At 42.4% G+C, this 25,615-nt stretch overlaps 1 protein-coding gene across 3 annotated transcripts in view; it reads right to left on the minus strand.

Moving 5' to 3' along the window:
* The window catches only part of tln2b (talin 2b), an 81,896-nt gene that overhangs the window by 45,030 nt on the left and 11,251 nt on the right, over window positions 1-25,615 (minus strand). For all 3 annotated transcript variants that reach the window (XM_062390033.1, XM_062390032.1, XM_062390031.1), the window contains exons 2-6: window positions 4,747-4,920; window positions 4,545-4,642; window positions 2,970-3,099; window positions 2,170-2,325; window positions 1,572-1,714 (exon numbers count right to left, since the gene is read on the minus strand). In XM_062390033.1, the coding sequence (XP_062246017.1) occupies window positions 1,572-1,714; window positions 2,170-2,325; window positions 2,970-3,099; window positions 4,545-4,642; window positions 4,747-4,882 (663 nt within the window). In that variant the 5' untranslated portion in view covers window positions 4,883-4,920. The remainder of the gene's footprint in view (window positions 1-1,571; window positions 1,715-2,169; window positions 2,326-2,969; window positions 3,100-4,544; window positions 4,643-4,746; window positions 4,921-25,615) is intronic.

Genomic DNA, 25,615 nt, shown 5'->3' on the forward strand with positions numbered 1-25,615 from the left:
AGTAGTGCAATGCCGGAACTCCCTCTGTGCCAGCAGGCCTCCCTCTATCCCTCCCCCCCAGTTTATTAAACTGGTAGAACTAGCAAATGAGAGAGAGAGAGAGAGAGAGAGAGAGAGAGAGAGAGACAGAAAGAGAGAGAGAGAGATAGAGAGAGAAACTCACCTAATAAACACAACACCACCTCATCCAGATGTCACCCCGCAAAGCCAAACTTTTTCTCCTAACTACCAGATGTACAGTTTGCTGAACATTAAATCCACCTCCAACAGGAAGTGTTCAGATAGAGACATAACTCACTGCCTCCAAAACTCCTCAGCCTCAGGATCAGCTGCTGAACCACAGACGTAACCCCTTCAAACCACTGAATCACCGACTGGTTCTTTAAACAGGACCCCTGCTGTTCAGTCTGGAGCTGAAACCCAATACCATCCAGCTGAGGAGTGAATTTGTTCAATCAGAAGAACATAGGTAGGGGATTCTTTAAATCATGTATTGCACAGCCCGTCTGGCACAGTGTCCGCCTCAAGCAAATTCCTATTGAGCCTTTCCAGACCTCAAAGAAGAGCAGCACAGTCTGCGCTGGCCCAAAGCCGTATCCATCCTGAGATTATCCTCTGAGACACCCAGATAAGACACACTGACACATCCGGCGATTTCAAGGTTACGGCCAAAAAATGGGCAAAAACAAAAAGACTGTGTACTGTATGTGAACAAGTAAAAAGAGAGGGGGTCATAGAGGACGACACAGTAAGAATATTTTCATATTAGCAATGGATCAAATGACTGTAAGTGATATGTGATTGGTTACTGGTATTAACAAATCCATAAGGGATAAACAACCGACAGTTCTGTATTTAGCCACTTTAAGCTCATGGTTTTGGTTTTAACCAGAGACTGTTTGTGAGGATGAACAACATGAGCTTCTCCATGTTAGTGGATGGGACACGGACTAATGTTAATAAAAGTCAAAATACATGTTACTTACATGCTTATATATGAGATATATTTTCTCAAAGATGATTTCAAAGAAACACAGATTAAAGTCAAACCTGTATGGACCATGTCTAAGGTAACCACATTATAGTCTATAGTATAGTTCGCCAAAACCTATTAAAAACTCCTGTCTCCATTCTGCTGAAAACACATATGCTAACCTGCTTGGGTCTAATTTTGCAGAATGTCCTGTAAAAGAAAAAAATAAAGGCTGTGGTCATCTCTCTGCACAGTGTTTTTGCTATGTCAGCGTAAACGTGTGTGTGTGTGTGTGTGTATTTGTACTTATATATTTGTGAGGACCAGGGTTAGACTTTGTTTTAGGGTGAGGGTTGGAATAAGGGTTAGGTTAGGGTTATGGTTATGGTAAGGGTTAGGATTAGGATTAGGGTTAGGCATTTAGTTGTGATGGTAAAGGTTAGGGTAAGGGGCTACAGAATGCATTATGTTAATTACTGTCCTCAAAACTATAGAGAGATGTGCATGTGTGTGTGTGTGTGTGTGTGTGTGTGTGTGTGTGTATGTGTGTGTGTGTGTGTGTGCGTGTGCGTGTGCGTGTGTGTGTGTGTGAGTTTACCTGAACGTAGAGCAGATTCAGCTGAACCGGGTCCCGAGAGTCCACGTTCTGGTCCGAGTAGAAGAACTTGCGCCTGAGCAGCAGCGTCTCGCTCTCCTCCACCCCTTGCTCTCTGAACGTCCTGCTGTGGTCCAGCCAGTTCACTGCACAATCAATACACACACTGTTTCCACATCTGCACAAATGAATAGACAATCACTTAACAAAGACATTACTAGAGGAGGACGCTGATGGTGAAATTAACCAGGCAGGTCGAAACCAGTTTGGACAGACAATTAGCCAAATTAGTCGCGGAGAAGTGGACTCATCAGTGGGCACGAATATCGTCACTTTCTTTATTTTTCAGCGGGGACGATAACTAGTTTTTCAAACTCGAGAGGGTGATTTATATATTCAAGTGTTTCAGAATTTCTTTGGTGTCCTCTGGGCAAAAGATAACAGTGGTAATTTCATTAAACTTTGATATGTCCACGCAGTAAATTAGACAAGAGTGATGAAGCGCATGTCAGGATGATGGCGTTGAGTCAGATTCATTAATGTGAAAATGAGAAATGGGCACGAGGCCATCAAGATATCGACATCACTCCTTCACACTCACTGTCGTCGTCTGTGTGGAGTTTGGCTTTGAGCTTTTCCATCTTCCTCTCGTCCCGGAGCTGCAGCGTTCTGTCCTTCTTAAGCGTCCCCATCCCGTCCTCCTTCTTTTCCTCCGTCACCTCCTGAATGAGCGAGTACTCCTCGTAGTTGGTGATTCCTGAAAAGGGGCACCAGTTAGCCAGGGGAGGAGTGGGTGGAGGAGGATGCCTCAAACTGGCACGATAATCAGTGCCAGGAAAGCGAAAGCGCTTCCTTGACACTCTCTTTTTATCTCTCGCTCAGTTCTGAAACAGAAGTGAAGGCAAGCTGGTGCGGAGCCAGCAAAACTAAAATGGGAGCCGAAGAGGAGAAGAAGCCAAGCAGAAAGACTCACTCCAAACAAACTCCTTCTAATAAAGCTATCTGCCAGACACACATCCCTCTCCTCCTCAACCAAATGAGCTTGATAGCTGCCTCCTTTCTAATTGAAATATGCAGCTGAGGGAACACCTCGGTCACAGAGCGGGATGCCACTGCAGCATTTATTACCAACAGGCTTGTTTGAGCTTGATAAACTGTTCCCATTGTGCTTTAAGAAAAATGTGATTAGGACTTTAACAAGCGTGCATTAAAGCTCCAAAGTGGTTCACTAATGCTGCTGTTCAGAATATATAATGAATAACATGTTAATAACACAGAAACATAATGCAAAGGCAAGTACTATGCTGTGGACTAAAAATATTACAGAGGATGAATAATTCATACCTTGGACGACGGCTTGACAAGATTCATATTAGCAGAGCTGGGAGACTTGACACTTACCTATTCTGCTGCAGATGGTGACCAGCAGCTCGCCGACTGTCTTCGAGTCGTCCACCATGATGGTTTTAATCGCACCATCCAGCATTTTGATCTTCTGCGGCCTTTGCTTCTTCTTATATTCCAAGACGTCCTGAGAAAAACAACGGAGAAACAAGCAAGATGACCTCTGAGCCTGTCCTGTCAGTATCTTTTTATGATAGTTATTAACGAATAATACTGCAAATCAATTTGTCAGGGTTTTTAATTTTTTCTCTGCTTTTTGGAACAAAGAGAACAAGGCTTACCGGTTACTGCAGACATTCAACTAGAGCTACGCTGCTCTTATCATGTGACACAATCCTCTCTACTACACACCCTCCCTATGCAGCCTATTTAAGCTGCAACCATTCCCTATCTCTCCCTTTGCCTGCTGTTGCTGTGTGTCAGTATCACTGCCTGTCCAGTCAGCCCCTCCACTGACCCAGCATCCACCTGTAGTCTCCGACAGGGAGGTCAAACATAGAAGCTCATCACTCACCATTATAGTCATGTGAACTTATCTGAGGAGGTGATGAAGAGGGAGCCTAGACGCCACACTCTAACTATGTTTTGTTGATGTAATTAACATTTCAGAGAGCACACACAGACTACATGTGTAGCAAAGTACAACAACCCATCTATTCTCTTCTAACACCAAGGACATTCGGAAAAAACAAGCAGAATATGTTATTGTTTAGTTTATTATCCAGAGTGTTACGTAGAATGGAATCAGTGCAGGGTTCAGTTGTCTTTCCGTGCGACTTTAAGCCAGCCTGACGAGTCTGCTGCGTATCTGCTCAACGATTGTGGGTCAGCCGCTTGATTCAAGCTTTCCAGCAGAAGCCTACACTAGATGAATGTTGTCACTGGCAGCTACCATTACAGCTGACCCCTCTCATGTTTTATTCGAGGAATATCAGCTTCGGCCATCTAACAGAAGATCAGGCTCGACTGAACAGACTGAAGAATTATTCTGATGTTAAATCATAGTTTGAGTTCTAAGAAAGACTAAGACAATTCCACAGCCACTTGCTCTGTAAATGTTTGATACAATGTCATCGCTTTTATTCTGTTGTGTAATTATACGCTGTCTTTATGTGAGGTGATGGACGTTTTTTGGATGCACGACACATTTCAGAAAAGATCCTGATGATAGTGTCATCTGATCTAATCTAATTATAAACGGGAGTTGTCCGACCGAAATTTAACCAATGATGTGAGGCTTTGCTCAAAGCTATAGAGCTCCCAGTCAACAAAGACTGACTGAAATGTCGACCTTACTGAATCCGGAATTGTGCGCGGATGTTGGTCCTATAATTGGCCCCTCTGTGTAAACTGTGGCCCTGTCACAGCTCTTGGTTTAGAAAAACCCTTTATCCACCACTGCACAGTGACATCAGCCACCCTACTGATCGCTGCTGACAGAAAACCGTGGTCGCTCCCAGCGAGAAGGGAGGCATACATTTTTCCAGCCCCCTCTGGGAGATGTAAATCAGTCTGAGAGATGATGAGCGACACTGACGGAGCTCCAACTCAGACTATACGACTCAATCTTACGCCATTTCGCAGCATGTAGTAATCCAGGGTTCTTCCAGACTCCAGCCAGATTCCTTTCCTGGGATCCTCGTCAGAGAGGAAGAGGCCATAATCCGAGGCTGAAAAAAATAACACAGAGTATGCAGACTCAGATGCTTATAGATTTCCATTATGTAAATGAGACACCATGCATGTTAAACCATTTCTCAGTCAGCCAGCGCACCTTGTCCTGACTGGGCCTCCGGCACTCTCTCCCTGATGATTCTGCACGCGTCATACACGGGCGTGGACGGCTCAAACTGCATCGTCTTCACCACGTTGCACTGGCGGACGCAGATCTTCAGCGACAAGGCCACCATCTTGATGGGCAGTATAACGGCCTCACCGACCTACACACCTGCAAAACACACATGGGTTTACACATAAGGTGAGTGTGTGAAGTCATACTGTTAATATCCCTGGATAGATGGTTTGTGCATGTGTACTCGAAGGTGTGAAGAGGAAGTAGTGGAGGTAGATTTTAACACCGCAAAAGGAAGAGAACAAATCATCACAATTATCTCCTCAGGGACCTTTTCACCTGTGAATATTGAAAAGGTGTCGTGCCGCAGCCGTCTCAGCGGCTCCTCGCTCTTACCCCGCTGTTCTGATATTAAAGGGTTACGCGCACGGAGAGATTGCAGCGTGTGTAGAATTAGCTGAACCAAGGCAAGCGACATCATCTTTCAGCAGAAAAGGGGGGAGAAAAGAAAAGTGCAAATCTCTCTAATCGGCAGAAATAACAGGAGCGGAGTCAAAACAAGAGAAATGACATTCTGTCACTGCATCATTATTCTCTATTCTCTGGGTTAGCACTCTCTTCACAGTAAGCAGACTTTGCTGAGGGTGTTTTATCACAAACAGCAATTAGGGTGAATCAGTTCAGATATTCAGAGATTCATACGCGCAAAGAAACGGAAGAAAAGAAAGAAACCAATGCAGCATAGAGATTCTCCTCCTCCTCTTTGACCTTGGCTTCAAAGAGGAATGATTGGGAAATAGGAATAGGGTCATTTATACCAGGGAGGATCACTGCCTCTTTATAGACCTAAAATCTAGTTAATACTTTATGAAGAACAGAAATTAGTCTGTGACTAATTCAAAGCCAACCCATCTCCTCTGGTATATTAGCAGAGATTATTACCTCCACCAAGGAGGTTATGTTTTCATCAGCGTTAGTTCGTTTGTTTGTTGTGAGGTTACACAAAAAATAGTGACCAGATTATCATGAAACTATGGGTGGAAGGATGTGGCATTTGTCAGGGAAGCATTACTTCTGGGAATTGAATTAAATTTCTTCTCACATTGTGAGATAGAGCTTTTTTTTTACATTTTACCTTGATTTCTTCGGGGAAATATTCATGGCTCTTGACGACAAAATAAAAAACAGACCTAGTGAATTTAAATTTGGTTTCATTTGATAGCCATTCTAGTTTTCATTATGAAATTACTATTATTACTTACATATTTTGTAAATAATAATAACTAAAATGTCACAGTACAGGGAAAATTGCTCTTCACAATTTACCAAATCCCAAATCCGCATAATCGAATCACTTGTTTTGTCCGAGATAGATGTCCCAGTTAATATCATAGAAAACCAAGACACTGGACTGGATATTTGGAACATTTCTTCTTTAAAGATAACCTTAAAAAGATTAACAGAAGGAATTTCTGGTGACTGAAGGTTCAGTTAATTGACTAATTGTTTCAGATGCTCTACTTTCCAAAATCGAAGTATTTTTCCTCCCTGGTTGGATGTGAAGGCAAAAGTTCAAATCTTCACACTGACACAATTCAGATCTCAGTCACACTTGGAAACAAAGACTTTTTCTGTGCTCACTTCTCATCCAACCCCCCCCCCCCCCCCCCCTTCACACTTCCACCCCCTTTTGAGGCAGAGCTGAAGTGAATTTTCTATAATCGAGTTGTGAATGAATCTTCCTGTGACTGTAGGTCTGTCATGGCCTGTGGGCTCCTCTTGTCCAACTGGCCCTCTCTCTCCATCCCTGGATTTTTTCCTTATACAAAGTGGGAAGGACGAGCACAAAGGAGAAAAGGGGTAATGGCGCCACGTGAGCTCTTCTCCACACAGGCTGGCAGAGAGGCCCCATTGAGTTTTTGTCATCCAGCTCTTTCCTCAGATACTCTCCTCTAGACAAACAGCTTGAGACCCCAGACCGACAACACAGCAGGCCACACGGACACAATGTAACCCTCCCCAACCCTGACACACACTCACAAACCAAATATACAGAATTTATATCTTTTGAAGTTTCTCAAGCTGCCATAGTTACCACTCACTATCTGTTGTTTGCAGCATCACTCACCTCACAGAGTAATGAAGCACAGAGACCACATGATCAAACCCAGGAGGATAAAGATAATCCCTGAGCTCACAGTAGTGTCAGCGCACATTTTTCACTAGGATCCTCGTGCAAACACTCCATTGCAGCCAGCTCCTCATTAGCTCTGCTCTCAGGCACGGATGGATCCCCGTCTGAGAGAGGAGCAAACAGGAACAACTCACTTTCTCACGCCCAAAAATTCAATTTCCAAAGCTGTATCTCCCGTGACCATCACCAGTCCACCAGCAGGAGGAGCATCCTGCAGTGAATTAGGTTTGTTTACAGATGAAATATGAAGACATGGAAATGGCCAAAGGGCAGCTTGCTTGGGGGAGACGCAACATGGCCAGAAGAGAGCAGGTGCCATCTAGAGAGAATGCAACTGTAATGACTGACCTTAAAAACAGTGGCAGAGCCAGAGAGCAACAACTGCTGCCATTAATCCACCAGTCTGCCACACCAGTGAGGAGACGGCTGACAGCTACCTTGAACACTGTTGGTCTGTTTCTGATCAGTTTGTTTGGGCCGTGTATTCCAGATGCTTAAGACAACACAGTAAAATTAGAAACAGTATGACCCCTTGGGAGCGAACAGCGTGTGAAAGAGAATGAATAACATCCTTTCACAGTCCAGGCGCGACTTACATTTTGTGTGGTTTTTATTTGATCAATATCAGAGTCAATGTCTGCGTGTATCCCCTGCCGTGCAGCAACGAGAACGTGGAGCAGTGCCGGGTTCAACAAGAGCTGGGATCAGTCGTTGTGAAGGAGACGTGCTCTGGCGACCCGGAGCCACAGCATGGATCTCCAGCTGTGAGGAGCGCACAGGCTCTTTACAGCTGCCTTGAACTTGTTCAATACTGCAATCACACGGCAATTACTGTACTGCGCTGTGCTGTGTGAGTCCCCCGAAATAATTCTTACTATACAGTTTCACTAAACTACAAGCTTGAAGGCGCGGTAGGTGGGATCGCTGGAAAAAATAAAGTTGATTGTTGAGACTCGTCTCCAGTGAGGTTCCATACTAACGGTGTGTGATGGATGCTCTCTGTCCTGAATCCCTCCCACCAGACTAGCATAGGCAGATACACACCGCTCATACGCACACACAACCCATGCACATTTTATATTGCATCTTAGTCTCTTACACACTTATTTTTAGGCTGCTTTGCAGAGTAGGCAGTGGTTGCCAATGCTAAATAATGACATTTTATGTATGTTTTTTTTTTTACCTCACTTTATTCAAGAGCCTGCTCTTTCAGTCTGAAAACAGAACTTGTCGATTTCACGATTGTGAAATGTTCTCACTCAAAACCCTGCGCTTGCAGCTTCTGCTTAGATTTCCTGTGCTCCATCTTCCGCTCTTCTTCCCCTTGCACTCACTGACTGCAAAACACCTCCACATCTTTATGGAGCAGGAGCTCAGGAGATCACCGGCCCACATTGAGCGGCATACAGCATCTCAAATTTTGTTTACTTTATTGGAACACTGTTGCAGGCATCTTTAAAACCAAAATAGCCGCCGCACCTACATCTGGCATGCTATTGGTTGGGTTGGTTGACATGTTGCACCGAAAAAAATCCGAGCACAGATGAGAAATCTGAGAGCAGATGCAGAAGCAGCATTAGCATGAGGAAGCAGCTGAAGCTTGGGCGCAGGAAACCTAAGCACCAGCAGGGTAAATCTGAGTGCAAGCGCAGGGTTGTAAGTGAAAGCATTACAAAATCTTAACGTGAAATCATTAAGTCCTGTTCTCAAATTGAAAGACCATGCTCTTGAATAAAGACAGTAATAAAACGTATTCCTGTAGCATTTCCTGCAATTGATTCACTCTTGGATTTTCACCGAAGGGACATGAACGAGCATGCTTGGTAGAATAGCCAATTAGGAGCTCCCTCTGCCCGATCTGCCCTGTTCAAGTCTTGTTTTCTCTCGGATCAAGTGATTCACATTTTGCTGAAAGGTTATTATGTGATTATTGCTCGACGTTGCCCAAAATATTAGCTTTAAGATGTACGTGTATACTACAGGTATAATATATAACGCATGTAATTCCTTATTCCCAAAGAAGCCGATCAAATCCAAACCATCCCCCCTCCATTGATCAGGATTGTCAAAGTCAGCCCCTTTAACAGAGATCACATGAGACAGAGTAATGATTTCCTGGTAGGCTGAGCCGTTCAGACTTCAGGAACACAAGCAGAACAGTGATGCAGATGGGAACGCCTCTCGTCTTCTACGCTACAATCAGCAGCAGTTACTGTGAGATGAAGGCAGCCTCTCTGGGATACGTTGCCGATTCGCATGTCGCCTCTGAAGAAAGCACGACTATTGTTAGGGTTGACAATTAGACTTTAACAGGCTGTGATGGGACTGGAAATAACCCCAGAGCTCAAATGAAACCGCCAGTAAAGCAGCAGGAGAGCACTGTGGCTGCAGCCTTTACTAACCTCACAAATACACCGAAGTGGCCTTTATTGTGCCAAATTATCTCCACCCTGGCCATCTATTATTGCTGTGTAATTTAAGCATGTAGCATGTCAGTGACACTGCGAGTATCTCTGACCTCAGCAGTTATCCCGACTGTTGAGAACAGCGGGATTTAAGCATGTGTGCATTGACAAAATGCTAATTTACACCACAGTTCCTCCTCCTCTCTCCTGCGCTGACAAGCCTTTATCCCAGTCTGTTTGAAAGCAAGGTCAGATTCCTGCAGGACCACAGCGTACGTCTCAGGAGACCATCGAGTTTTCCTGGAACACAGGCGGTCCGGCGCTGGTTCACGTACTGTAGCTGCAAACAAAGGTTGTTTTGATCCAATATTCCTGGATTCCTGAAACTGCATTTCTGCTCAACCCCACAGTGGAGAGCCTGTGAAGGTCAGCGGTGTTGTTTTCCGGCAGATGTGAACGCCGCCTCTCAATTTATTGTCTGCTGGTCTATCATTTCCAGCACTAATTTGAATTGGTAAATCAGGGAGAACCCAATAGGTATAGACATTAATCAGCCACCGTAAATACATCTTGATTATGTGGATCAGGCTCAGTTGATTTACAACTAATGTAAAGCAAATGACTTTACATCTATTTAGGGGATGTAATCTAAACAGCATGAGGGGCCACGGAGACGTCGCCCTATTAACTTGTCAAATTAAAAACATGAGGAGAATATAATTTTGGAACACTGACAATCTTCATAAGCGGCCAACAGAACTATAGATGGAGCAGGTTTGTTCTTATATGTGCAACAATACATTTAGCACATCTTATTGCTTGATACTTATAAAACATAACTATGTCATTGCTTACATGTACCATTTTAACATCACATCTTACTACAGAGACTCTGATCTTTCTTGTTTAGATATCCTTGTGCATGACAAAGGCTTCCTCCTCCACCCCTGTCACTTCCTGCGTACGATTCATAAATTCATTAATAATTGCTCCTTCCGGACACAGCTATCATCAGACAGCATCGAGAAAAAAGAACTGACCCTTTCTATTTAAAGTCCACCTGGATTAATATGAACAAGCTGACATGTTATAAGTGGCTCGCACATTTTGATTTCAATAGAGTTTCAAACGTGTGCTCTAAAGCCACTCACAGCTATATTGACTTTTTTTGCACAATTTAAAATTAACCTTGCTCTGACCCACTCTGTGGACGGCAGGCTCGGCCCCTGGGTGACACGCTCTGCTCTAATGCAATTTGAGGGTTTAGATACTGAGAGAAATTATGAATCTTGCCCTTGTCGCACGGACGGAGAGAGCAGCTCCTCTTAATTTAAAAAATATCCAGCGAAGTAGAGCATCCTCCTGCAGAACCATTTTCAAAAGGAATCCAGAGGCAGAGGCAGGGTAATAACTGCAACTGTTCCTTCCTGATATTAAAAGACAGAGGCATATGGACTCACACACATTTTCTGGACATTTTCTGCGTAGAACTCGTTAACTCTGTAAACTGGGAATAGCAGTAATCCAGCCGTGATAGGATTACAGCCTGGATGACGAATCTTTAAGTTATCTATGATTCTAGAGTGATAAAAGCTACCCTTCACAACACGTGTAAGGTGTTTATCAAAGTTCATACGTGTGCCATCCGTCATCCCTCATCTAGTGAAATGAAGAATGAGCCTCCTAGTAGAAGCAGACAGAAGCAGCTACCAGAGGAGGAGAGGAGCTCCACCCAGCATCTGCAGTCAGGGTTAGGGTTAGTCAATGATCTGGTGCTTCGCTCTCTCTCTCTATCTATCTCAATGATAGTGGTTAATGTTGGCTCAGACAGATGTTGGCCCAACATTTTTATTCCATTAAATACCCTGATGGCTCAGCTCAGTCCAAAAAAAACAGAGGATTCAGCCCATGATGATTTCATTATCATTATCAGCCACATTTGAAACCATAAATCTCTTACACTGCATTTACACAATGTGGTCTGTGCTCCACTGGCCTACATCTGGTTTTTGACCAATAACTATTGCATGCAAAGTGATGTAATGAAGTGAAACAAGGAAAACATTTGGAGTCAATAGTTCAGTGTTTTGGACTTCAAACATATTTTCAATCCAAAGAATAATTTGCTCTAAAGAATGAGGATGCACTTCATCGTCTGACATGGTGATTCGTTTCATCGTCTCAGATATGGTAACAATCTATGAAACCTTACACTTTAACGACACACTCTTTGTGCACGTGCATATCAAGTCAAAGAAAAATATTTTGTAATGTGCTAGCTGAATTATTGTGAGTATAAAATTCTGAACAGGTGCTTGTCAAGTGGCTTCAAACACTCAATCCAGTCAGGTTAGTCCACTGATCACTGCAGAGCATGCGAGTGGGTTTGATGTCGACATACTGCAGTGTGTTCAATCTGGAAGTAATTTCTTCCCCCATGGTAACATCCACAATAGAGTTTCATGGTCGCAACGAAACCCAACATATTTCTCATTTTTGTCCAATAACTCATATCTTGCTATTACTAACCAATATAACATATGACCTGAATGTACAACCCTGTGTGAAATGCAAATAGGCAATTCACGTTTGTCAAACTAGAAGGGTACTCAGTAGAGCACATACCTCCCCCAACAACCAACGGTCCCTTTAAATTCGATAAAGCTGCTCTACATTGCACACACTCCTGGATATCAGTCCCCTGAAATATGCCTGATTATTTTCATCAAGATCAGTTAACTATTCCCAACGAAAAAATGAGTTCCTTTGATGAAACTATCAAAGGAACAACAACCAACCAACCAACCATCCATTCAACCAAACAACTAACCAGTCAACCAGCCAACCAGCCAACCAGCCAACCAGCCAACTGACCGTCCCACCGAACAACTAGCCGAAAAACAAACAGGGGCAAAAACAGAACCTCTGAGGTGGAGGGAATTAAATATTAGTGCTCACCTGGTAGCCTATAGACAACAGTCTACTTGGGACAGTATTACTATTGACATCAATACATATTTACAGTTTCATCCAGTACTATTTGCATAATGCGTAGCTCACAGAAACAAAACCCCTGATGCTGAAGTTATATTTTAAACTGGAAATCATTAACATTAGCTGCTTCTTAACAGCCGTTGAAAACCATGGTGCTGATGTACTATCATAACTAATGTTTCAGGGATCAGAATCTCCAACAGGGACATGTGAATCACAGCCATGATTAGATCCCCCGAACAGTCCGAGGTGATTAAGGCACTTTGCCCATTGAGCCTGATTGACTTCACCTTGTCTGTCACACCAGCCACAGTTAGCTGTGAGATGCAGTGCAATCAGCAGAGTGCACCCATGTCTTTTATGCCGACTGTTAAATTACACCAATCACAGGAGGAGACACGGCTCATTTTGGAGATTTTACATTCTGCTGTATTTACCCAATTCGTGTGGTTTAGTTTAACATGGAAACGTGGCCACATCTTAAGAGCAGGTCTGGGAATAATTATAAAATGAATGTTTAAATGGTGAAAATGTTATTCAATTAACATCAAGAGTTTTAAGTAGGGTTAGGGTTAGTATATAGAAAGAGTATTAACAGTCTGTATTAACAAATATCTGGAATTTCAGTAACCACCTTATAATCTTCAGGAATATCACAACTATTTTGTGCCCACATTTTCATCCAGGTCCAGATTTATAAAGGCCAGGTGATTTCAAACAAATCTTAGCCCCAGCTGTGACCTTTGACCTTTTCCTTCACTCACAGAATGACACTAACATGAACATTGATATTTATGCTCTCCGGTGGCAGCAATGAAATCCACCCCGTACACGATGTACCCAAAACACAAGACATGTTTTAGTGCTCAGCAAAGAAACAAAGCTAGATGCTGTCTTCCTATAGATTCTTTCAGCAATGTTTTTTCAGTCTAGCAGGGAGAATTGTAAGAAATAACCTTTTGTTGTCGTTCTGTTTCTGCATGACACACTGTGATAAGAAGGTCTGTGTGTATACAGAAGAGTATAAGCAATTTAATCGAATGTAGAGATACAAGCAGGGGGAGATTAAGGAGCAGCAAGATGAGACTCCACAGATGTGACAGTAATTAGTGTAAGAATAAAAAAAAGGACAAGGCAGAGCCGGCTCATGAAATCATTGCATCAGAATTACAAAGGTCACAGTTGAGATGACAACCCTGCAGTGTTTTAACGTCAATCTAACTCTCCTTACACCAAATGAGTCAAATCAAAGCAGGTTGTTTTACTATAAAAAAGAGCTGCCTGCCAAGTGCCAAGAGATATATTATTAAAACGCAGGCCAACAAAACAACACAATATTTTATCGGCTGCAAAGTAAATGCCTCATATTGTAGCATGATACAATAGGCTGAGGTGAATGTGGACGGGTCACCACGGTAGTTGTGGGGTGATCAGAAACATACTGATGATATATCTTCCCCAACAGCCCCTGTTTCTGTTTCTTTCTCACCTTTGTTCGTTTCTTTGTTGGTCTGTTATAGTTACCACGGAAACACACAGAAACTACTGGACGGATTGCCACGAAACATTTTTGGAAGGATGTGGTAGGGATCAAACACCAACCCGTATAGTGTTGGTGCTGATCAGGATCAGATGGTCGATCCAGCTGTTGTTTTCCCTTTCTTGAACATGGTGAAATGTGTGTTTTTCAACATTTGCGTTGTTTTCCCAGAGAGGAATCTTGAATATTTGATGGAAAAATTCAAGACTGGTATTTCTGAGTGTGTGCAGCTTGGTGCAGATCCACATTGAAGTCTGTATCTAGGGAATTAATCAGATAAAAGCTCCAATCAATGCTCAATACTGAAAGGGTCAGCAGCAGAGCAGAGTTGCACCATAGTGATGACCGTCAGGGGAGTAGGTGTCAAAGCAAAAAACAAAAGAGCCTCTTCTGCAATATTCCTGATTCAGCCCGAAAGATACAAGGGAACGAGACAACATTGATAAGGCAATCTGCAAAGTGTGTCAGATGAAGGTGGAAGAACCTGAGGGTTTCACATCTACCCTCACACACCTATAAGTGAGCTCCAAAAGTGAGGCTCCCTGAAGTGAAATCTAACATTAAAGATCAAAGAGGGCGCCGACACATGTCTTTTCTTGTAAATTGTCCAGTGAACGAGTTTATTACTCAGTGGGTAATGTCCCACATCTAGGCATCCTAGGTATGTATGCATTACAGCACGCACATCAACAACGGGCAGAAAGCAAACACAACAGGCTTCATCGACTCAAACAACTCCATCGTCCAGCGGTGGTAGACGACACTGTCACACCTCAGGTTCCCACAATCTGCGTGTTCTGCCTGCAGTGTCGCGCCCTCGTAAATCAGGTGCCTCCAATCTCCTCCTGTCTGCGCTGAGCCTCTCTCTCTCATACTTCAGTAGCCGACTGCCTACCACCACTTGCATGCTGATTACAGTATCAAGAGCAGTGGAACGGAACATGCCCTGGCTTCGCTCCAGAGTGTGATACAGCAGCGGACTCTATCAGGGCTTCGTATCCTCCAGCACGCTGTAGAGGAAGAAATGTGACACATGAAGCGGAGGTACTCTGTTCTGGTTCTTTGAGCAGAACCAAACATTTAGCTTAGAACACCACAAGCTGACATACCGGATCAGTTTGATTGTTAAGAGCAGCTACACATTAGTTCCTCCTGCACAGCTTCTGGTGGGATGTGCTCTCAGTACGCTCAGCAGAGACTTATAAAAGGAAACACTCATCTATAACAGTATCAAAGTAGACATTGTAGGAATGAAATCCCCTGTTAATGGTGAGTGAAACCATGTTGTTGCATGAGAGGAGGTTCAGGGAGAGGCCATGTTGTCGGCCCATTGTTTCCAGATCAGCGACCCTGCCCACAGTTGCCATGGCTGCTGCAGTGCCCACCTTTTCCTGGACATATAAGGCCGGACAGCGGCGGCAGCAGCCACATCAGCTCTGCCCTCAGGTCCACATCTACTGTGCAACCGCTCAGGGTCACCCGGACGCCGGTCACGCTCCGCAGTGATTTAAAGGAGTTCGGCTTTTAAATGTCAAGAGGACAAGGTCGGAGAGATAGCGACGTGACCACATGAGAGGCTGCTTTATGTAAGGCTGCGTACAGGACTACACAAACCTCAGTTTCACCCAGAGGGCCTCTCAGCTCTCCTGTCACACGTACATGGAAGCGCTCTGCGGCAAAAAGAGATTAAGGGAGTTGACTTTGATTCAAGTTGAAAAATGAAAATACTTCTGTGTGAAAGTGTCACTCCGATTTCACAGGAGCAAAAAAAAAAAAAAAAAAAAGACATAATGTAACGTTTTGCGAGGGGAGCTGCAACGAGAGCAGTGAGAATCCTCATCCGGTGGATTGATCCCCACAGTGCAGTGAGGAAGACGTACGTGCACAAAGACAGGCAGTAACATAACGTACAAGAGGAGGCACTTAGAATGGAACCTTTTCCCTGCGCTCAATTAACCAAACAACTTCCCAGAGAGTGCGTTCACTCCCGAAATGATGAACGGCTGATCAACATCTAGACCGGACAGTAAAAGTTGAAAGCAAACCATGCAAATCCAAAGCAAACGAAAAAAAACCATTATCCTGTTAGCATGGGAGGATCCGAGTGCGGTATCACTGTGCGACTCCGTGCAGCTTTGTTTTTCTCTCAGCGAGGACTAAAAGCACTCAAGAATCCAATGTTTAAGTTGGCTGGAGATGGCGTACACAACGGTTTTCCCTCAGATAAATACTGTCCCCCTCAGAAAGCTCTGCAAGCGGAGGCTGCGAGCCAGAGGCCTGCCCGTGTACATGTTTTTAATAAGACTGCTTTGTTCTGGTGGGCGTGAGGTAGAAAACAGAGATGGATCATTTCTTTAGGTAGCCTGGTTATGAGAAGGAAGGGCAAATACACTTGGATGATTTTTAGTGGCGTTATCATGACACCGAGCCAGCAACAAAGTACAAAAGTAAAAAAATTCTTTCTACTGATCGGACCGACAAGTCTATATAAAGACTTATATTTTTGCCCAGAGGTACAGATTAAGTTTTCTTTATCAAATAAATGATCTGAAGAATGTATAAATTAATCATTACATTCTTATATAAATCTGCTTGTTTCATTGTTCATGTGCGTTGGTAAATTACTCATTAAAAGCTGGAGGAAAAGAGTTACAAATATGCAACATGATAACTCGTAACTGTAAATCAGTCATTATATTAATTATTCCCCAAAAAATGATATCAAATAAAATTGTATTTGTATAGACCATACTCAGAAATGACAATTCGAGTCATAGGACTCTATAATCTGTAAAAGGAGGGACATCATCTGTCCTAAACCCTAGTTTAGATATAATAAAGGCTATTTGTTCATTAATTAAGTTTAGCTCTCCTTAAATTGACAGTCACAGCCTCACAACCTGACATTTTTACTTTGAAGGTGAGCTGTCTCTGTTTCCATCTCTGGATTTTTGTCTTCAATTGTACGAGTGGGATGAAGTGACTCTGTGCTGCGCTAAATTGCATTTTACGTCTTCATTCGATACAAATACAGTTCATTTAAACAGCACTTCAACAACACCGGCTATCGAACAATAAGATCACACCCATCAACATTCATTAACCGGTGTACATGAAAGACACGGAAATTAGGAACTACCCTCTTGAAGTGATATTTTTGAATATACAATGTGAACTACTGCAGATGAATTACTTTACATTTCTAGACAACTCCACCAAAGGCGACTCTTGTAGTTTCTTTCCACCCCTGAGATCTGCTCAGGGCATGTGAATCCCACAATACAGCACCAGATGGGATAAAGTTACAGGAACACAAACATTATACAGCGTACAGGTTTTCCTGCATCCAAATGATATCTCACAGAGGACTGTCTGGCCATCACACATGGCTTTCCACCCCCTAAACTTCCAAGTGTTCCTGATTACTGGAAACAAACATCTCTGGCTCAAATCTGCGTAATAAACATGTGGTCAACTAACCGCCCGCCCACACACGGCATGGATATCCTTTGCATATTGTGCAACAGGGTCAACTGAGACATCCACACTGACTGCTTGATATTCTTCCTGTGCATGCTCTCAGCTCGGCACCATATGGACAGAGGGGAAACAAGCAGAGCTCATCCCTGGACACGACTCGCAGCCGGACCTCTACAGGGCAGAGGAGCCACAGGATAAGGAGCAGAGCATGTAAGGGATACTGCCATGCTTAGTTACGGACTCACAGTCGCCCTGTTTCATGCTCCACATCTGCCGGTTGCCACGGCAACCCTAGATTTGGGCAATTCCCAGGTCAGGTGGCTTCTGTCAGCTCCGGAGAAACAAACGGGGCCTTTTCTGCAGCAGCAGAGGCGTCGTCGGCAGAAGAAACCAATGAATGATAAAAGGCTCTGATGTTCATTAGTGGTTCTCTAAGATGGTCACTGAATGCTTCCAATGGCTACACACACTCAGCGTTTAAAGAGACAAGCTGCCACTGCCATAGATCAGCTGAAGGCAGTGTGAACCACTTTTACTGAACTTGCTCCGTACTTTCTAACGAGGCTACATAGCATCGAGCGTTCAAGGGTTTGAGGACACAAAATAAAACAGCTAAACAGCCATATTTCAAGTCCTATCATTACTGCGGGATCACAGCTTTTGTGACTCAGCAGAATACGAGCTCCAAAACCAAAAGCAACAACGGTGAAATGAACACCTCTCCCTTACACACTCAGGCTACACATGTAAATACATTCAGCAATTCGGCTGTTACAAGGTGCTATTCTCTGAAGTCCTGTGAGGGTGAACAGTTTTTCAGCCTCGTTTGTGCAAAAAACACACCAAACTGCAGAAAGCAAGGAAGCCCACACGAGTCTGGCCGTGTATCAGAAGTTCAATTACAAGCTGGTCATTATGACAGCATGGGTGCAGTTGAATAACCCAGTGTGGGTTTCATACAAACATGAGCAGCGTGAGCCGATCATTAGCAGCAGGCGTCTGCAGAGGCGGGACCCGGTGGCTCAGCTGGAGCCTGTGTGAGAGGTTCTTCGTCTCACCGGGGAAGTCCAGAGGAAACATATAGCAGACCAAGTGCTCCCCAGCTTCCTTTCTCTTTAACCTGATTACTGTAATGAGCTTAGAGACTGTTGCATACACAACATCTAATGTGGAGGCACACAAACACACTGTCACTGGCAACTGAATGCCAAGTGCAACATCAGGCTAGAACCCAGCACAGCTAGAAAGCTCAGCGGCCATAGGATTGTTATGGTGATAGAAAAGGAAACCACAATTTGTAAAGGTGAAGGTTGAGGTGAAGCATGCTTGTTTGGGAGGCAGCTCAGAGATCCCTCGAGATAATAATGCTAATGCCAGGCATCAGCGAATATGCAAATCTCTGTACCGAACCAATTCCAAATCTTTAAATTACATTAGTTTCACCTGGATGAAACTGCAAATTCCTTTCCTTGGATATCACTTCTTCAAAGAAGCTGTATTGCCACTGGTGGGTACATGGCACAGGTTTCTAGACGAGTTAAGCCTGAAACATGCTTCTGCGTTTTCACGGGCCCGTAAGCGCAAGAGCCCTTCCGGGTCCCTTACGTGCTTATGTATCCCTCCTTACGTGCTGATGGGTGTCGACCCCCTTTTCTAAAATTTACGGCAAAGCTCCGCAAGCTCACTCAGCCCGCAAGGCTGTGATTGGTCTGCTCTACATCCCTTCTGGAGCTGCATTTCCGGTTTCATGCCCCATAATACCGGCAGAAATCACGGAAGATTTAGAAGAACGAATATGGACCAAATAGAAGAGCACTTGGCAGAAGATATCCAATAGTATGATCACTTGTATAACCTGTCACTGACTGGCGGATTTGTCCGCCAGAAAAAGGCTACGAGGAGCCGCAGTGGCTATGTAAATAAACAATCGACGAAGAAGAAAGAAGGCGTCTCTAAGGTCGTCTTGACAAAAAGCATTACTCCGCCTAGTGTTCTGGCGCGGAATTGCTTTGTAAGACGCGCAACGGTTGGGGAAGCATGAATGAAAACGAGTCTTGCGCCACAGCGGCGTGAAAAGACGCAGACGCAGTCGCAGAAGCATGTTTCAGGCTTAAGCAGTGATTTCCAGTAGTGTAGCGTTAGCAGAGCTAACAAAAATCTGGTAATATTTCACACTGGAAAGTCCCAAAAGAAAGTTCAGACTTCAGAGATATTTAAATTTAGCACTTGCTGTGTATTCCTTTATTACTTATTTGTTCTTGTTGTAGTGGCCGTTAAACTTGATAATAAAATAAGCTTTTTTATTATTTGTATCTTTTATTAGACCATTTATACCTCCCGAAAACAGATATCCATGAAATTACCATGTAAACACCTTTAGTTACTATTGAAAACAGATTCTCTCTGTTTCTTCATTTTAATTTTAGTTTCATAATTTTATTGGATCACCTGAGACATGTTAACTTTGAAGTGATTATATTTGTCTGATCATTGGTCTTTTTTGTTCTCTACAATAAATATATCAAGATATGAAATTACCATGTAAACACCTTTAGATACTATTGAAAACAGATTCTCTCTGTTTCTTCATTTTAATTTTAGTTTCATAATTTTATTGGATCACCTGAGACATGTTAACTTTGAAGTGATTATATTTGTCTGATCATTGGTCTTTTTTGTTCTCTACAATAAATATATCAAGATATAAACGCGCCCTCAGTTTCTGTGTAGCCAATAGAGCATCTACAGAGGCTAAATTAGAGGATATGGTTTAGTGGTTCATTGCTAATGGTTTGACTCACAATTTAAAACAAGACCTGTATATCAAAGTCTCTTTTATGGATGTCGATGTAGTGTTACTGTAAGTGAATCCTCTGGAGGATCTCCTGCTCTCTTCTCATTCATTTCTCCAGAGTTATATAGCAGGGGGCTGGCTAGATCATTGACGACTTTGTTGAGAACCACAGACACTGAAAAATGTTTCCTTTGCTCGAATTATATTTTTATCTAATAAAACGGTCTCATCGGCTAAATAGTTTCCGTTTATTCTTGCATTTGTATAATTAATATGTAAGAACCCTCAAACCAATTTAATATTGATGCAGGTCCTACTCAGTGTACATAACAAACAACCTTTAAATTTACTTTATTCATTCAGGACCTTCATTTTATTCTTACCCAAATTTAATTTAATATAGCTTTTTGCTATTGCTACTAAAAAAAACAAAGATTTTACCCAATTAATTTAAGACACTAACAAATAATACCAACTACCCTCTGGGAGCCAGACAAAGTATCTTAATGGTCCAGTGACTGAGAAAGTTATTTTCCACCATATGTTATCCTGCTTGTTACAGACTGAGCAGCAGCTGAAGGACAAGAATGAATGTCAGAGCCATTCTGTGTATCCGTCCTTGAATAAACACATTATCATGGCTCACACCGTGCAGATGAAAAATCCATAATAACAATAACACAGAACGATAATTCAGACATGAGCCCTGTCAGTCCTCTTTAACGGTACACAGGGTGGTTCCCCTAAGCAGCTATCGGGGGGTGGGGGGGGATTGATTGTACCTCATAAACAAAAACCTAATCAGTTCCTGACTGAAAATACTGCATCTCTCGAACTACACCACTGACCATTTCATAGCTTTGCAGGTTAATTCAGTATCCTCTAAAAGAGGGACAGGATTTAACCACGTAGCACATAATCATTTTTCATTAGCACTTTGAGTATTTGCATATTTGCAAATGAAAGACGGTCAGTCCATGAATTTGATCCTGAATTAAATCTCTAAACAAGACCTGCATTTCCATGAAGGGTAAAAACATAGTGTAAATAATGCTGTTTAAGGTTAATATCTAAATATCGGGGCTTACAGATGCTTGGATGACACCACAGGAGCAACATGGAGGCATTTCCTTTTTTTTCCTGTAGTTTTTTTACATTTGAAGAAGGGTTGTGAAGTGAATTTCAATTTTTTGGTGAACTATCCCTTTACGGTTAGTCTCACAGATCCACTTGCATGGCTGTAAATCCAGCACTTGATAAAATGTATTTTCTCTTTTCATTCGAATCCTTTCACTTAGAATTACATCACCTAAATGTCGATGTGTTCATTTTCTTGTAAACATTAATAACAAGGATCTAAAATACTCAGGGTAACTGAATGCAACTGTTGACTATTACAAAAGTCTGTTTTTTGTTCTGCTGCTGGTTTCTGGCTACGGCGCGTTAGCCGCTCACTTACAGAAAATTGTTGTATATTCTCCCCGCTCACTCAACGAGACAAACGTCAGAGTGCGTATGATATCATTTGATAAAACATGATAACACAATCTATCAGCAGAACGGTCGATGGAACATTTTCATGTGGCTGACTGTTGTACCCGAGGTCAATGTTGGGGCTGCTTACATGGTGCTGATAGCAGGGCGTTGTGAGTGACCCAACCACTGTGCAGTTTCCCATGGAGTGTCGCCCTTTCTGAGATTCACTAATTGCCCTGATGAATTCTGCCATAATAGCACTCGACTCATTAATGCTGACACACGCTTCTAATTAGATTGGTGGGGGGGGGGTGGGGGTGGGGGGGTCATTCAACCAGCTGATAACTTGAATAATTATTATTGCTGCTTTTTGAGTCGCGCTGATAACATTTCATTATCCCCACTAAACACAACGCCTACGCAAATAGCACGTTATCGACAGCCTCCTCATAATACATGTCATTTTCATTCACTGCAGTTTATGATTAATTTAAAAAGAAGGCAGTGAAGTGACAACACGGATCAGAATGTGAACAATCCAGTGGGTTTGAAGGCCAACCACAAACTAAAGTAAAGAAACAGGGAATAAATGGAAAAGAGAATCTACATACCCAGCACATCAAAGAGGTGATAATACCTGATCTTCTTATCCTATACAAGCTATCTATCCTCATTAAAAGGCCTACCAACTGCTTGTCTCTTGATCTGTTGTGATGGACATCTGGGCGTTATCCACTTTTAAGTCCCCACGTTCTTCCTCATGGGATTTAACAAAGTTGTAATAAATTGGAAATTGCTTCCATTTACTACATTTTCATAGATTTTTCATAGAGACTAATTTATGGGTCTTGGGGACAAATCTATAAAATAATCTGGTGCAGATCTGAATGAAAATCAGTCTCTGGTGAATTTTAATTTGATTGTTTTTAGGGGACTGGGAATTTAATTTGAGAAATAGGTTGAACATGGGAGAGGATTAAATTCTCAGTATATAATGATCAGCCACAGGCTCCAGCAGGGGGAGGTTGTAATAAACCAGATCACGTAAATCAACTGCGTGCAATAAACAATGTCATTGCTGTTCTCTGCACTTACACAAAAGGGAGAAAACTTGGGTGCAGTTTGGTGCCAAATGAGTTACGACACAAAAATGTCCAAGAATAAAGCACCTTGGGTTGTTTAGGATTTCAAATCTCTTAAGGGAGTTAGACGACTAAAATGGAACCCTTGCAGTAACTTAGCCGACAAACCCCAGGTTGGTTGTTAGCTTGCAACCCAAGTGAATCAGCAGAGGTACTGTACAACAAGTCTGAATTCTTATACACTCCAACTTTCTTTTTTGAAATAGTGAAATATTGTCGGAGAGCATTAAGACTTTGAAGCTGTATAATAAATCACGAGGAAAACTCAAGTCAACAGTTTCTCTGAGAAAACATAAAGCGTATTTAAACCAGTTAAGTGGGTTAAAGGTTAAAACCACAGAACTGAACATTTCCCAAACTCAGCAGCACATGACTGCGAGAGGGAAAGAATGGAGTATCTCATAGGAGATAGCAGTTTAAAAAAATTTTTTGCCCTCAAAGCATTTTAATGCATCCTCCAAAAACTTGATTTGATGAATGATTCAGATGTGATGTAGATGCATGTTGATTTATTTTTGGTATTTGGTCATTAACACCTTGACGTTACCATAAACTCCTGGGAAATACAACGCCAGGCTGTTCAACTGTTAACACCACATAACAGATCATGCATATTTATCAGTGGTTATGTAGCAATATTTCACACTGTTGCAGACAATACAATGTGTTGATAAGTCAGAATGTGGTCTATATTTAGTTCCAGTCATGGCATGCAAACTTAGGTGCACATGCCTGCATGAAGCATCTTAATATGCCAACGGATGTAAATGATAAAACAGGGGCCAGTAGCACAATTTAGCTGCTTGGTAAGGCCACAAAGAAAACTATTTTAGATGTCTAGAATTTTGATAGATCGATCAATGATTTAACACAATAAAATATCAGCAAAATGATATATGGTGCTTTTACAGTCTTGACGACCACTTGAAAGCATTTTACAGAACAGATTTGTCATTCACCCATTCCCACACTCTTTCAAACTGTGTATCTATGTGCAGCACTTTCTGTGTGTATCACACATCACACACACTGCTGGCAAAATCTGTTAAACTGTACCGGCCAGAGAGCAATGTTATGTCTTTGAACGGAGCGTAAGTGAAAGCAGATAATGTTTTGCATTTTTCTTTATATTTAATTGTTCATTACTAAAATAATTGGCGTCTCATTTTATGCCATCGACAAACTGTTTAATTGTTGCAGCACAAGACTGAATCGCTCACAGAACAACACACTGTCTCTCTGGGTGACGTAATTCAGCTTTTTCATATTGCACACTAGTTAATGCTTGTAACAATGCACCCAGGAATATCAAGTATTGAATAGCTCAGCCCACATGAGATAAAGAACTGCAGAATTAAAGAATAAAATGAAAGAATACCATTTGTTTGAAATTGCAGAAATCCTTCACAAGCATATTTTCAGTGGGTCCATCAATGTTCTCTGTCAGTCTACAACTGGTAGGATAGACATGTGGAAAGACTGCAGGCACTGGGTTTACACAAGACAACAAGTTATGCTCCAAATATCTGTAGAAAGAGAAGAGAGAGGTAGAGGAAGCCCACGGCAGCGAGGGCCATCTCCGCCGCTCTCGGTCAAACTTCCACATCCTATTGTGAGGCCGAGCACACACCTATTGACACTCCACTCGGATACAGATTCTTTAATCTCTTCTTTTATATGAGATGTAATCTCCATCTACACCCAGGGAGCAGCCAGAGGGGCAGGAAATGAAATCAACGCTGTGTCCCGGCACTGGGCGTTACTTCATTAGCATGGGCACTACAGATGTAGCACTAAATCTGATTTATTAAAGGGCGACGACGAAGGCACCGCAGACAGACGGAGGAATTCATAATAGCAGATGATAGGGACACCCAATCTCCAGTGTTTCACCGCAGCTTTGCAAATGTTTGACAGAGGGCAAAGAGAGAGGGGAACAATTTGCTCTCTTTCTTTGCTGCAGCCGGTAAGGATTTAGATCCAGAGTCATGTTGGATGAAATCATTTAAAAACTGATTTCCACGTCCTGAATATCAGAAGGAAAAGTACAGCAATTTAGAAATCTATACTTATACTACTATGGTGAAGTGTATGACCTCCAGCGACTGACAATCATGAGGAATATTACATGAAAATCTATAAAATTTCCACTGCATTCATTTTCACTGCACTCAGAGCGTTCATTTGTCATGTTGTTTTACACCTACATGATTCTCAATATAAATTGCCCCGTAGATCATGGCGACATCTTAACATCAGCCACACTAGGCAAGTAAACTGGATTTAATTGGGTTTGTTATAGGAGTATCTGAGGTTAAACTGTGAGTTAACACATTTACCGCAGGTTTGACATTTAACAGTGTTGGGCATTAGCGCACAGCTCTCCTTCACACCACTGGGCAGGGAAAAGGTACATTATCTCAATTATTTCCCCTGAATATTTCAGTTCATAATATCTTCAGTAGGTAAAATGAAATATAATCATGTAACAGCTTTTAAGGAGTCTAACTCAGCTGTTACCTACCAGACCAAATCACACTGCAGATTTCGGTGCCACGTTTCGGTGCTTACAGGAAACGTAGACATCAACGACAAATGTCAAGTCCTGAAACTGTCATTGAGTGTTTAATAATTGCAGGTAGGTACATTTTTTGTATAATGTTATTTTTTTTATGCATTTATTGATATTTGTATTCCTAAGTAGGGATGCTTTAACTGTTAATGGTAAACATATTACATTTCAACTTCCAATTGGCCTGAGCAATTACAAAAGCCACTCGGTTTTGTGCCTTTGTAAGAAAAAAAACATCAGTTTAGGCAACGGGA

The sequence above is a fragment of the Platichthys flesus genome, chromosome 6 (genome assembly GCF_949316205.1).
Source record: "Platichthys flesus chromosome 6, fPlaFle2.1, whole genome shotgun sequence".
Lineage (NCBI taxonomy): Eukaryota > Metazoa > Chordata > Actinopteri > Pleuronectiformes > Pleuronectidae > Platichthys > Platichthys flesus.